This window comes from Stegastes partitus, unplaced genomic scaffold (assembly GCF_000690725.1).
Source record: "Stegastes partitus isolate 25-593 unplaced genomic scaffold, Stegastes_partitus-1.0.2 Scaffold1330, whole genome shotgun sequence".
Lineage (NCBI taxonomy): Eukaryota > Metazoa > Chordata > Actinopteri > Pomacentridae > Stegastes > Stegastes partitus.
The window spans coordinates 186,169-201,074 of record NW_007579061.1 but is presented as its reverse complement, the minus strand read 5'-3'; the positions used below and the strand labels follow the sequence as shown (position 1 = coordinate 201,074).

Here is a 14,906-nt window from a genome sequence, read left to right as displayed (position 1 = left end):
TCAGCCAACCGCTGACAGTAAGTCTCCTATGCCAGTACGGCATGATTATTAGACTTCACACAAAGACCTTTTTTTTCACCATGCAGTAGACCTGCTAAAGGATTAAGACGTGTTCAGTCAGTGGAGGGCTCCTTAAAGCTGAGTTCAGGTTAATGTTATGATGGAGGATTTGCTGCACAGGCACCTCAGCTTTAACCAGCATTCCATTTGTTGATCAATGAAGCTGTAATTATTAATCAATTACTAAATTGTTGTCATCCTATTAAATGTGAATATTTTCCAGTTACTTTCTTCCACTCTGACAGTAACTGAGTATCTTTTAAACAAAACAAGGCATTTGTCATCTTGGGCTTTGGGAAACACTGATCAACCCTTTTCTATAAATATATATATATATTTATATATTATATTTCATTATTATGCTTTCACGTGTGCTGTATGCTTCCTACAGCTTGCCATCAATGCAGAACAGAAGCTGGAGATCGACAGGCTGAGGCGAGAGCTGGACTCCACACGAGCAGAACTGACCCGAGTGAACAACGCCCTGCAAAGCAAAGAGATGGTAGGAAGATTTCTGGGAGCTTTTCCACAAGTCTTTCTTGAGAAGAAGCAGCGGTTGTAATGCTCTCATTCATGTTTTGCTCCCCAGAGCGGCACCCAGCTGAACAGCACGCTGGCAGGCCTGCAGGCGGAGAGGGAGGTGCTGCTGCGGTCAGCGAGAGAACAGGAGGCCGAGCTGAACTCCCTCAGACAACAAGCTCAGCTCCAGCAGAGCTCCCTGGAGCAGGAGAGGCAGCGGAGCAGCATGGAGCTGGGCAGCCTGCACGCCCAGTTACAGCAGCAGGTGCTCTACTCTGTTCATGACTGTGTAGTAAAGCTTTATGAGTTAGTTAGTAGTTACTGATGAGTCTGTGTGTGTCACATCAGGCCTGTCGGGAAGGGGAGCTGGCCCACAAGCTGCAGGAGGAGCAGTTCTGTCTGCTGCAGTGTGCAGTGGTGGAGGCCGAGGGCATCATACTGGACGCTGTGGCCAAAATAGACGACCCCATACATGTCCGCTGCATCAGCTCTCCTGGTAACAACACTTTTATTCCCTCCCCAAAGAAGAAACCATATTTATTTAATACTAAGCCTGGCAAAGCACCTTTATTTACACTCACATATAGAAGAATCCTGAACAAAATCCAAATTGTACTGGCCAAATTTAGAAGAATTATTCAGTAATAATTCAGTAATCTGTACAATCGATCAACATTTCTTGTTTTTTAGGGTTTATTGGGGTTTTTTTTTTTACTAATGTCCGTACATTTTTGCTCATCACCCTTTGCTGCTGTAACACTGCAAAGTTCCTTGCTGTGGGATCAGTAAAAGCCTGTTTTATCTTGTGTTAAAAGACACTACAAGGACATTCAGAAACAAGAGCAAAAGGAACCAGATTTTTCATTTTAATTTTTGTGCTTTCAGTCTGTTGAGTCAGTGGTTACTTAGTCTCTGAACTCTTAGCTAACAGTGAAAACTGCCCATCACAGATTCCCAGAGCTCGAGGCTGGTGTCTTTAAACAAAACAATCTGCACTTCTTGGACAACTGTGAAGCCAATACAGAATCATCTGCGACTGTCACATGTCAAAAAATCAGGGACTTTATGGTTGAGCTGCAGACTGTGTTTACACAGAGCAGAGAGGCAATAAAAATAGAAACACATTCAAAATCTAAGTGGTAAGATCGTATGTAGAGTCACCATTTTTTCCCCCAGTATTGGTATTACCTGTGGACACTTGGAAAAATGTTGGACGTGCTGATTCTAGGCTTTTTTATTTTTTGTAAAATAAGCATTCAAAAAATTGCAACTGGCTGTACTATAATTTTTTGAGTTCTCTTTCCTTCAAGCCATGGTTGTGCAGGTGCAGGACTTTACTTTGCAGTAAAAAAAAAAATGCAAATAGTCCGGAAAAAATTTGACAGAAACAAAAAACATGAAGGTTACATTGACTGACTGCTCCTGCACACTTTTCAGCACTCAGGTGTGTTGAATGTAAATTTCAAATTACAACAAGACTGCATATAAAAGCAAAAAACAATCGAAAACCTACAGTAAAGACTGAACCTTGTCCTCTTACTCAGACTTTAATATGTGATTCTCGAACCAATTCTCCTTGTTTTCAGATTATTTGGTGAACCGAGCTGAAACAACTCTGTGTTCTATCGACAAAATGCAGCAGAGCCACTTGGTCTACATGGGAAACAGGAATGGTAAGATAGGAATCATTTGTGTGTGTTCAGATTAGAACTTTATAGTGTGTGTACACCTCAGGTGGTGAGTGTATCGATCCCTCCTCTCTGCTCTGCAGATGCCAGTGGTTTGTTGAGAGCGGTCACACAGTTTTCCCACCTTGCTGCTGACACCATTGTGAACGGAGCAGCGACGTCGCACTCAGCTCCCACCGACCAGGCCGACCGTAAGAGACAAGCTCTGTAACTGTTGGTTAGAACGCTGAATGCATTATACACTTCAGTCTTGTGTCTCTCATGCAGGTTTGACTGATAGCTGTCGGGACTGTGCGAATCACTGCCTTCAGTTCTTGAAGGACCTGAAGCTACAGGCCAGTTTGCCAAGAGCAGACCCATCGGCGATACGCTACACTGTTCAGCGGCTCCTCACGTTGGGACAGGTGGGATAGAGGTTTTTTATTTGCAAGATTTTTTTTTGGCAGCTTTTATTAGATTGGAACAGAGCAAAGGTTCTGGGCTTGACAGCTGTAATAAGGAGTCAGCCCTATTACATGGTGTACTACAAGGTGAGCTACTGAAGCTCCCTGGACAGAGTGTATATTTATCAGAGTAAGAAAACACAAATGTCTACAGCCAAGCTACCAGCTCTGTGAATCTGTACCTCTCAGTACTCACTGCTGCAGCTCTGATGTCTGCTGTAACTGTATGATTCTTGTTTAGGATTTGCGCCCAAAAGGACAAGATGTGCTGAAAGAAGAGCTGGGGAGCATGGTGGACAAGGAGATGATCGCTACATCAACTGCCATCGAAGAGGCTGTGCTGCGAATGGATGTAAGCACAAACACATCAGCATTTTTAAAATATTAGAGTGTACAGACAACAAACAGTTCATGTAGTTTATCATTAAAACAAACGTATAAAATAAACCAAATAATCAATCCTGCCACTCTCAGCACAGATAAACCCAGACCAGTTACTTAGAGTTATTCCATGTTGCTAAATTTAAAAAATGTATACTTTCAGTCAGTTTTTGCAGCTTCCATTGTGGCAGTCAATCTCTTTTGCAGATGTCTTAACTGAGCAATGCTTTGTGGTATGGACATGAAATAGATCCTAAACTACATTCATATTGACCTTAAAAAGTTTGAAATTTAACATGCAGAACCCTGCAGAAACCTTGCGCTGACTAGCTCCTCCTACTTGAATTTTTAAGACCGCTTTATCAGGTCCAACACACGCTGACAGATAAACCTGACACATATGCATAACATCTGTTCCCATGTTTGTTTCACAGGAGATCCTGAATCAGGCAAGGAGAGAAACTACTGGTGTTAAGCTGGAGGTCAACCAGAGGTAAGATGAATACTGCATCAACTTAAAAAAGTTAGTTTTCTGTTTTGTTTTTCCTTCTCTGTCATAATTTTAATCTGTGTGATTTTTTTTGTGTTCCATTACAGTATCCTGGGATCCTGCTCAGACCTGATGAAGGTAAGAAGTCCGTCCTTCAAATAATCTTCTGTAAACTCAAGTTAACATTCGTTCCCTGAGTATCGTTTTGCTCTGCTCTGTCCTCTCCAGGCTGTTCATATGCTTGTTACAGCTTCTACCGATCTACAAAAAGACATTGTGGAAGGAGGCAGGGTGAGTTGGAGTGGCACCATCATCTAAAATTCTAATTACAGGAGAAATTCAGACCTTCTCCCATATCTGTATTAAACGGGTTAAAAAGATTCACTTTTTTTCTTTTTTTACATGTCTTTGCTGACTAATACCTTTATATTAGGCTGTTATTTGCTACTGGAGATATTGGATTTCACTTGAATAAAATGAAATTTTAAATGAACTAAATTCCCTATTAATTATAATAAAGGCATTAAAGGTTATTCCCAACTTTGGTTAAGTAGGAAATAGTTTTTTGAAAAGTAAGACTTATTTTTTCACAGTAAATGTCATATTTTATAGACATATTTTCTCTTGTACTGTACAAAACATGAAAATATATCGTGGTTAATTCAATCTGATATAGACCAAGAAATCCTTATTGTGTCTTGTACTAAATACTCATCATATTGCAAGGATGACAAATTACAAAACTAGTTTTTTGAAATGTTGGTAGATTTCTTCTGAAAAACCTGGAAAAGAAAGCCGAATTAACTATTTGTTTAGTATTTTTCTTATTTGTGCACTAACCAGTAAAGTCATCAGTCAACGTCAAAGAGTCAAAATTGGCAGCTTTTGAATTTTGTTTTCAACAATTAAGTACTGAGGATTTGATTATAAAAGTTATTAAACTGCTTCCCTACTTTTAGACTTTTTTTAATTTTACTGTATTACTTGTATTTACAGCACATACTCTGGCTTGTATGAATTTATGGTGTTTTGTAAGTGCATGCTGGCTGGGTAGAGTTTAGTTCATCCTGTCATACAGATGTATTCATCACAAGGATGACATTTAATAACACTGGCTTTTATGGAAAAGATGACTGAATTGGAGCAGGGAAGACATTATATGAACAAATTTCTTCAGAGAAGTTATATCGTATAACATCATGTCCGCAAAAAGGCATTGGCTGTTTTTGTACCGCTCTCTGACATTTAAAAAAATGTAAGTTGTCAGACAATTTAATAAATGGCATTTATTGTTGGGTTGGCAAGTAAAACTGGAATGGCTACTTACATGAACAATAATTATCATTACATACGGCTGAAAAGTACTGGTGGAACACAATAAAAACATCTGTGGTAAATAATTTTAGGTCTTATCATCTGCTGGTTTTCTGTTATTCATAGTTTAATGCATGACCATGAAAAAAGCATTAAACTCTTAAAAAGTCTCAAATTTAGTTTGATTACCGCTGCAGAAGCCCTACTTTAAGTGCTGCATGTAGTAATAAGTAATATTTGTTCTTCCTGCAGGGGGCAGCGTCTATCACAGAATTCTATGCCAAAAACTCTCGCTGGACCGAAGGACTCATCTCTGCCTCCAAAGCGGTGGGCTGGGGGGCCACACAACTGCTGTACGTATGAAAAACCAACAATACTAAACACATCCGCTATTAGTTACATAATACTTCTCCAGAATATCAGACTGTATGTTGCACATTCACTTCTTTACTGTCAGAGACTCCGCTGATCGGGTTGTGGGTGAAAATGGAAGATACGAGGAGCTCATCGCCTGCTCGCATGAAATCGCTGCCAGCACTGCCCAGCTAGTAGCTGCTTCTAAGGTACAAACTTATGTCAAAACATCGTTCCGCTGAAGTATTTCAAAGACACCCAGTGGAGTGTCTGAATCTTTGTACAACAAGCAAAAGAACATAATGTACATTTAGGCAGCAATGGACAGTAACTCAAGTCCTGCAAAGTACAGTTTTGTCTCCATTTTACATCCAACCAAATGAACAAAACTGTGTCTTGTTGGGGTTCTTGTCACATTTCAAGTATGTGACTTATTTAGTCCAAGAGACCATCTGAGGTAGTCTCAAAGACATAACATTTTCCAGCAAGGCTAAGCAAAAAGACAAAAATACATACATTTCTGTTGTGGATTTTATTATCTGACAAGTTCAGGAACAGCTGAAATCAACTGTCTGTGTATGCAATATCAGTATTTGCTGTTCACGGAAGAATCTGTACAGTATCAATGTCTTCATACTTATAGAGTAACCCTGTACAATATCATTCCTGTCCACATTCAAATGAATCTGTGCAGTACCGAGATTTTAGATTTTCTACATGGAGAAGAATCTGTACATAATTAAGGATCATGTACGATTATTTTGTCTCATTTTATCCTATTAGGTACTTAAAACCAGCTCCACTTAAACCAGTTTGGTTCACCATAATTACATCTTCTGTATCCAGCTGTTCACTCTGGCTCATTGAGGCTATTTATTCTTTTGGAATTAGTATCAATATAAAGTGTGTCATAAGGACACTGTTTTTAGAAGAACATGTTGCTGCTGAATTTTTAAAATGACATTTCTGAATGCTGAGAGCACCACAAACAAAATTACATTCACCTGTACTGCTTTGTGATGGAGACAAACATATGAAAACTAGATTTGTATGGAATGTTCCAATGTCAGAAAACGTTTCTATATGTTGTGATTTCGTTAAGCTGAGTCTTGTAGAATATTTGCAAAATATGAATGCAAAAAATATAATGAGAAATATTTATTTGTAGTTTAATTTGACCATGGCGCCTCACCAAACATTCTTGTATTCTGCTGTAATTTCAGGTGAAGGCTGACCGCAACAACAAGAAGCTGTACACGCTGCAGCAGGCCTCACGACACGTGAACGACATGGCTGCTGTGGTTGTCACCTCCACTAAACACGGGCAGCAGCAGATCTCTGACCACGGTGAGAGGAGGAACTGAAGGAGTATACAAGCAGATCAGAGAGGCTTCACATGTCTATAAGTGAAACAAGCTGTGAACACAACATTGACTTCATTATCATGGCGTCAATTTTATAAGGTGGCAACGTTAAGATACAGATGCCTATTTACACACCCAGCAAATATGAACTAAATTTCCAATGATTTAGAGTTGTGTTTCTGTTCATTTAGAGAATATAAGTCCTACATTCCCTCTCTTTCAGCTCTGTTTTTGGTTTCCACCAAGTTGTAAAAGAAATATTCAGCTCTTGCTAAAAACTCCATGTAATGTTTTTGTTTTTACAGGTGTAATGGACTTCTCTGGCATGTCTCTGATCAAACTGAAGAAGGAGGAAATGGAGGCTCAGGTGAGACCAATGTGTCCTAAAACTGATCTTTTTTTTTTTCATTTTCTATTTAATGCAAGCACCCCAAGGCTACCTCAGTGGGACTACTTGTGGCAGGGGTACACTGAAAGACTGTGTAGTAGCTCAACTCATTTGAATTTTTTTTTTTAAAAAAAGTTAGTTTTGACTGAAAATAAATATTTTGAGTCTACTGTAAAGCTGTGCATTGTGATAAGTGTATGAAAACTAGTGAGTCTCAGCAGTTCGCTGTAAGTAATAGATGAAATGCTAAAATGTATGGCTTAAAGCAACCAGGTGGAATAAAATGTTATGAACAATAAGTGGTAAAAATAGAGAGCTAAAAGGTAACAAAACAAATAAATGATGTAGACTAATCAATAGATAAATGGTGAGCTTAAAGGTCATGGATAAATAGTTCAACTGGTAAGCTTATAAAGATATTGGATAAATAATTGAAATAGCTTTTAAAACTAATAAATGTCTTTAAAAGTTAGCTCATAAAGCTAATGGCAAATAGTTGAGCTTGTCAGCTTATAATGCTAATGGTTAACAGCTGAGGTAGTTAGCATAATGCTAATGATTTGAGCTGAAGTAGTTAGCGTAATGATAATAGCTGACGTAGTTAGCTTAATGCTAATGGATAATAGCTTTTATTTTATTTATTTGACCTTTATTTTACCAGGTAAAAATGTTCGAGAACCAGTTCTCATTTGCAAACATGACCTGGCCAAGAGGTGCCAGCACGAACAAATACACATGTAAATTATAGATACAAAAGTAAACAGGTAAAAAGCATGGGAGCAACTACAATCTTTTGGATTTTAAGCCTGTAAGTGGTGAGTAGAGTCAGAGTTGCAAGTTTGAGGGTGTTTTGTAAGGTGATCCAGTCTTTAGCTGCTGCAAAGCAAATAGAGTTACGGCCAAAAATGGTACAGGTATTGGGGATGATGAGCTTGATGTATTCATTAGACCTAGTACAATAAGAATTATGGGCGACATGAAGAAGAGAGGACAGGTAAGGAGGTGTCTTGGCCTTTAATTGATTTGTAAATGAAATGAAACCAGTGGTGAAGCCGCCGAGTATGAAGGGAGGGCCACCTCGCCAATTTATAGTGATCGCAGTTGTGGGTGTGGAAGGGTGCATTAGTGGCAACGCGGCTGGCTGAGTGATAAAGAGTGTCCAGTTTTTTAAGCTTGGTGCTTAGGGCCATTTTGTAAATGATGTCACCATAATCCAAACTCGGGAGTATTGTCATCATGACAAGGGTATGTTTAGCAGCATGAGTGAAGGAGTCTTTGCTGCGGAAGAAGAAGGCTAGTCTGGTTTTGAGTTTAGTCTGAAGGTTGTTAATGTGTGTGGCGACAGAGATGAATCCAGCCAGAAGCCTAGATATTCATAGGATTTGACGGACTCCACAGACAAGCCATCTGTACAGCTGATCGTTAGGGGCGCGGCTGGATGCAACATTCCTCCTGTCAAAGATGATGCATTTGGTTGTACTGATGTTAAGGCAGAGGTGGAGGTTGTGAAAGGACTGCTCAACAGAAGTGAAGCTGAGCTGAAGAGTGGATGCTGCAGCATGGAGTGAAGGGCCAGCTGAGTATTGTCAGCATACAAATGGATCTGGGAACCGCCAGCAGCTTTTGCAACATCATTAATGTAGATTGAAAATAAGGTTAGGCCCAAGATTGAGCCCTGAGGTACACATTTGGAGACAGTAAGTTGATCTTACAGAATTTTTTCCGTCTTCACCTGCTGGACAGGGTCTGTAAGGTAGCTGGCAAACCAGTCACAGCAAGTAGAGGGCAGACCGATGCTGCCTACGAAGGAGGATCCATAGATCAACAGAGTCGAAGGCCTTAGCAAGGTCAATCGATAAGGCTATGCAGATCTGCTTGCTGTCTAATGCTGTAATAGTATTGTCCAGGACCTTCATAGTGGCTGTCACACACCCATGTCCAGCCTGGAAACCCGATTGCAGGTCTGACAAGATCTGGTTTGACTGAAGGAAGTGGCTTAGCTGTTTCAAAACCAACTTCTCCAGGACCTTGGGGAGGCATGGTAAAATGGAAATGGGTCGATAGCAGTTGGGGTCAGAGTCAGAGCCACCTTTGAAGAGGGGAAAGATTGTTGTCAATTTCCAGTCAGGAGGGAAGACAGAGAGCTGTAAAGATAGATTAAATATTCTTGTGATGGGAGCAGCAATGATGTGAGCAGCTGATTTTAAGAACATGGGATCAAGCCCATCAAAGCCAGCAGATTTGTTAGGGTGTAGCCTGGTGAGGTCATCTTGTACTTCTGAGATAGAAAGAGATTTAAAGGAGAAACCAGTATTGCAGGATGGGGAAAGTCAAGTATCAGAAGAGGCTGTATCGGGGTCTGAGGTAAAGTATGCTTGAGTTGCATTAACAAAGTGTTGGTTGAGGAGTGAGGCCATATGAGACTCGTTAGCTTAAAGTAATGGGTAAATTGTTGAAACAGCTTAAAGAGTAGCCAGTATATAAGTGATACAGGGTTGACCTAAACAGCTAAACGTACTCTAATGAATACATTAGTAAATAAATAGCAAAAAGTAATGCAAACATGGTGGAAAATTGTCAAATTTTCAGACATCAAACTTCTATGAATCAAAAATAATAATACATGTTGATCGAGTTAGCACTAACAACTCAGGTGCACAACAACTTTATTGTACCACTAAATAGTTGTTATATATTTATTAGTGTAAAATAAGTCTAGTATTTGAATTCACTGACCTTGGCTGGGGATTTGTGTGAGTCTAAAACGTTTCAGAGCCACTGAAGAAGGTCGTCTGCTCTCTGAATCTCTCAGGTGAAGGTGCTGCAGCTGGAGAGTCAGCTGGAGCAGGAGAGAGTCCGTCTGGGTGAGCTGAGGAAGAGACACTACGACCTCGGCTCCTCTGGGACCAGCGCTGACGGAGACGGCGGAGACGACAGCTTCCCTCCACCGCCACCACCGACTCTACTCGACTCCACCCCAGTACCTCAGTCCTTTTCCCAGACACAGCCTAACATCAGCACTCAGAGCTTTGCACCATCCAATCCGTTTGCACCGACTCAGACACAGTCTTCGTCACTGCCCCAGCCGTACACATCAACACACACCTACACACAGGCCTACACACCCTCTCAGACCTACACGCCTTCACAAACTTACACACCTTCACAATCCTACACGCCTTCACAATCCTACACACCTTCACAATCCTACACGCCTTCACAATCCTACACACCTTCACAATCCTACACACCTTCACAATCCTACACGCCTTCACAATCCTACACACCTTCACAATCCTACACGCCTTCACAATCCTACACACCCTCCCAGCCCTACATCCCGACTCAGCCTTTCACACCGTCTCAACCGTACACCCCAAACCCAACTCAGAGTTACTTGAAACCTCAGTCTTATTCGCCATCGCAGCCGTCATCACTGACATCCAACCTCACTCAGCCTAAACCATTCCAGCACCAGGCAGCTCAACAGAACAACACTGAGTCCACGAAACCAACCTCAAAGAGACCAAATATTTTTACCAAATCTGGAAACCTGCTGAAGAATGCGGTAAGTGCTGAGCCTCACCTGCTGAACTTAATCTCACATGCTTTTTAACTGAGTAGCCGGTGTGTATAAGAGTGTTTCTTTTCATTACAGTTCAAACGAGGTGAAACTGGAACAGGGGAGTCTTGAAGCTGACTGAAGAGGAGGAATCTGATTGAATGGTGTTACTTAAGCACTCGAGAAATTAATGTCCTTTATAATGTAAAAAACACTGATTTTATCCTTGGCTCTGTATCAGAAATGTAAACGCAGCTTTGTTTGTGCTTTATAGGAATCACATTTACAAATTAAATGACAATAGAATATTTTGTCATCATACTGACAGTTATATTATCTAAGAGTTGTATTAAATTTTTTTAAAAATGTCATAATTTTTGTGGCATTTCTTCCTCTACTTGCTTTACACAGTTACTTTTTCAAATATTGTTCCATAATTTGCACAGTGTAAATGTTTTGGTCTTGTTAAGAGCAAATCCTGGTGTTGACTACACCTTAAAGGCTGTGCTACACAGATAAGTGCCATTTTATTCTGTATTTTTTTGGTGTCTGCATTAAAAAAAAAAGTTCTGTTGTGTGACCTTTGTCACTGTTGTAATCCATCCATCCATTATCTGTACACCGCTAAATCCTCACCAGATTCGCGGGGGCGCTGGAGCCCATCCCAGCTGACTGAGGGCGAAGGCAGGGGACACCCTGGACAGGTCGCCAGTCCATCGCAGGGCTATACTTAGAGACAGACAACCATCCATCCATCCATTATCTATACACCGCTTAATCCTCACTAGGGTTGCGGGGGAGCTGGAGCCTATCCCAGCTGACTTAGGGCGAAGGCAGGGGACACCCTGGACAGGTCGCCAGTCTATCGAAGGGTCACACTTAGAGACAGACAATCAAGCACACTCACATTCACACCTACGGACAATTTAGAATCCCCAATAAACCTCAGCATGTTTTTGGACTGTGTGGGAGGAAGCCGGAGAACCCGGAGAGAACCCACACTGCATGAGGAGAACATGCAAAGTTGCTGCGTGGCAACTGTGCTAACCACTGAACCACCTTGCAGCCCCTGTTGTAATACAAACTATGAAAATATAGTTAAAATGATCATTTAACCATGTTACAGGACGTGCTACATTTCTGCAGAGGGGCTAAAAAGCTACAGTGATCCTTTTGAATCTTATTTTAAGACATATAAGATGGTTTTTATGTTCCTAGCTTTGTAGTTAAGTTAGTAATACTGAGTGTCCTGCAGAACGAAGCGTTCTTTCACTACAAGTAGTGGATAGTCAAGTCACCATATTTATATTATTTACTGGCTGCACTCAGTAAAAACAGAAGGTTTAGCTTTTTCACTGTTCTTTATGTAGCACAGCAGAAACAACGATTGAGCCAAGGTGCTTTCTCACAGAAAAAAAGATGGATTTTGTGAATTTATCCATAAAATGGTGAGATTAAGGTTGAGACCCTCCATAATTATTTATTGTATACTTTTACAAAAGTTATTTAAATATTACAATTAAATTTTGCAATATTGTATAAAATACAAATTGACCTGATCAATTAACCTGATTAGCTTAAATGTTAAGGTTAGAAACCCACAGCATAACATGATGTGATAATTAACTGACTGTTTGAGGATTGGGACTGTTTGACATTTTTAAGGGTTAACTCTGATGGCATTTCTTACATATTTTTTGGGTATTTTTACAAACAACTTTTCCTTCTTTTATGTTGTTACTATAGAAAATATAGCTCCAACCCCTCATAGAAGAGCTGTGTTCAATTTCAAAAGCTAAATATTTGAGCCACCATGAAAAATCTTATAATCTGCATTAAATCTTACATCAATAAGTTTAAATGTAGCTGTGTTATATTATCAGTCATTCATTCACCGTTTACAGACCGAACAGATGCTGCATAGGAAGAGTGTTGACAGTACTTTAAACACTTTAAGGCTCTTGTGTTTGCTAATATCTGCATCATAATTGAAATAAATCCATGTATTTTTTTTCTGTTTTGACAATGTTGTGTTTAAAAGTGTCAGAACAAGTAAAAGTCTCTTCGTGCTGTAATATATTCTCACAGCGACCTCATCTGTCATTCCTGTCATGCGCAGTACAAACTGCAATCTCACCACCATGGAAGTGACTCCAGAGGGAGCAGAAAGCAGGAGAGTCAAGTTAGAGCAGTTTACAATACTCCAGCCAGACAGCATCGCCTTCACAATTAAAGCACAAATACTGGCTACTGATCCTCAGAGAGCAGACAGACCTTGTCATTTATACTGTTTTAAATTATTGATTTGTACAGTTTAGGATTACAGGGCCAGTGCACATTAATAGAAATTTCTGTCGAAGTGCCAACCACAACATACACATATAACAAGACAAGATTGAGAAAAACTGAGAAAATACTTTAAAAAACAAGGACACAATACGTAAAAGATAAAACAAAGCACACCTCAGTTATGTAGAAGCAGTTAAGTAATAGAATATAGAGTCATATATAGTCACACACTTTCCTTTTAACCAACCCAATGAGACACATAGACACTGTTTGTTTTGGGGGCTGTCAATGTCCAGCAGCCCAAACCACAAATGTGACAAAAATAAAAATAAAAAAAGATAATAATTAAAAACTGTTCAAAATAAAAGGCACATAGGACTTACATTTAAGAAGCTGAACCCCAATTTCTATTTTCAAAAAAAGACTTTTGACAATTCTCAAAACATTCAGATTTCATCTAAATATGTTCTACTTTTATTCATATACTTTATTATTTTAAGCATATACTTCATGCTTTTAGACACATACTTTACACGTCTATGCACTTGCTAAGACTATGTATATTATTACAATCTTGAGTTTCCAATGGCTCCTATAACTCTGAATTTTCTGGATGGAATCAACGAAACACAGTCTTCAAATCATGCATTTTGGTTCCTTCATAAATGTATTACAAGTCTTCTGGAAATAAAACAAAATCTGCTGCGTCAAATATATACATGCAACAACTTGAATGACAGAATGAAGGTTTTAAACGGGTCTAACCAAAGTTCCTGTTTAAACCAAATGGAGAATCTGGACTGTGAAGAAGAAACAAGTCTGTGTTAGAAAATCAACGGATTTAGTTTAACTACACCAGTTCTTTCAGGAGGAGTCAAAGATACAACCAGAAGTTTATCAGAAGCTTGTGGACGGCTACCAAAAGTGGCTAGTTGAGGTGAAAATGGCCAGAGGACATTTAACCAAATATTAATAGTGCTGTGTGTGTCTTTTTTAACCCTGCAGATTTTGTCAAATTTCCAGAAGACCTGTAATAAATCTATGAAAGAACCAAAGTGCATGATTGTTTTTGGGGACAAAGATACATGTTTAATGATTCGATCATAAAATTCAGAGTTAAAAGAGTCGATGGAAACCATAGACTGTATAAAAGATGGACGTAGCTACCGTGACGTCACCCGTTGGTTTCTGCACTGAGAAAATGAAGTCAGGGGCTGTGTCTGAAATCACTCCCTATGCCCTATGCACTATATAGGGTGCACGCCATTTTGTAGGGGTGTCCGAATGTTAAGTTACAAATGTTACACCCTATATAGTGCACTCAAAATATCCCACAATGCACCGTAAAAAGTAGTGTACACCCGATGGTCACTAACCGAGCAATGTGGATCGTCATGCATTGCGCGAAAGGAAATGGAAATGGAGATGAACGAGAGCGTGGAAAAATTCCCGTTTGTTTTGTTAAATTTTGTTTTACCCGGACAGTGAACGTCGCTAAAATTGCGGCGCTCGGTTGTGATTTGGACATACAACACCACTTTATTTAAATTGCTTTTAGTTACTGGATCCTGAAGAAACGCTCTCTCATCTGGTATGTACAACAAAATGACAATAAACTTGATTTAATTTGATTTCTTAGCTACGCAATAAACTGTTAATTTGGTGTGTTTGTACTACGCTGTTGCAGCACAAATTGCGGCAAGTGAGCGACGTAATTAATAGCTCGAGTAATGTCCAAAATGATACTTTGTCGAGGTGCTCCCTATATAGTGCACTACATAGTGATCACTATATAGGGAGTAGGGAGTAGGGAGTGAGTGGGTGATTTCGGACACGGAGGGTTTTGCTACTTCCTGGTTGACATCTTGGATTTTTGGAGCCAGTGACGCAAAAATCGTCGGGGGGGGGGTGGAGCCATAGGAGCAGCGATTGGTCAGACGGATTGAGAGGCAGGCCCTCTCTGCCCGCCCACAATTACCGCCTTCTGCTCGCTTCTTCTGTATCGTCGCTGCCGACTGTCAATCAAGCCAGCCACGCCCCTTGCCCCGCAAAAT

The 14,906-nt window shown here is 40.0% G+C and overlaps 2 protein-coding genes across 2 annotated transcripts in view; both read left to right on the top strand.

The window, feature by feature from the left end:
- Nucleotides 1–451: 451 nt before the first annotated feature.
- LOC103369790 (huntingtin-interacting protein 1-related protein-like) lies at nt 452–10,695 on the top strand (the record flags this gene model as incomplete). Its single annotated transcript, XM_008298600.1, has 16 exons — nt 452–562; nt 650–844; nt 928–1,075; nt 2,166–2,252; nt 2,351–2,458; nt 2,535–2,671; nt 2,952–3,062; nt 3,526–3,584; nt 3,689–3,719; nt 3,810–3,872; nt 5,148–5,248; nt 5,353–5,458; nt 6,473–6,596; nt 6,919–6,980; nt 9,814–10,569; nt 10,660–10,695. Coding segments are annotated over 16 exons (2,235 nt in total), but the record flags the coding sequence as incomplete, so codon positions are not given.
- Nucleotides 8,838–14,906, top strand: part of rilpl1 (Rab interacting lysosomal protein-like 1) — a 28,815-nt gene continuing 22,746 nt past the window's right edge. The window contains exon 1 of the mRNA XM_008298596.1: nt 8,838–8,848. The gene's annotated coding sequence lies outside the window, so the exon portion shown is untranslated. The remainder of the gene's footprint in view (nt 8,849–14,906) is intronic.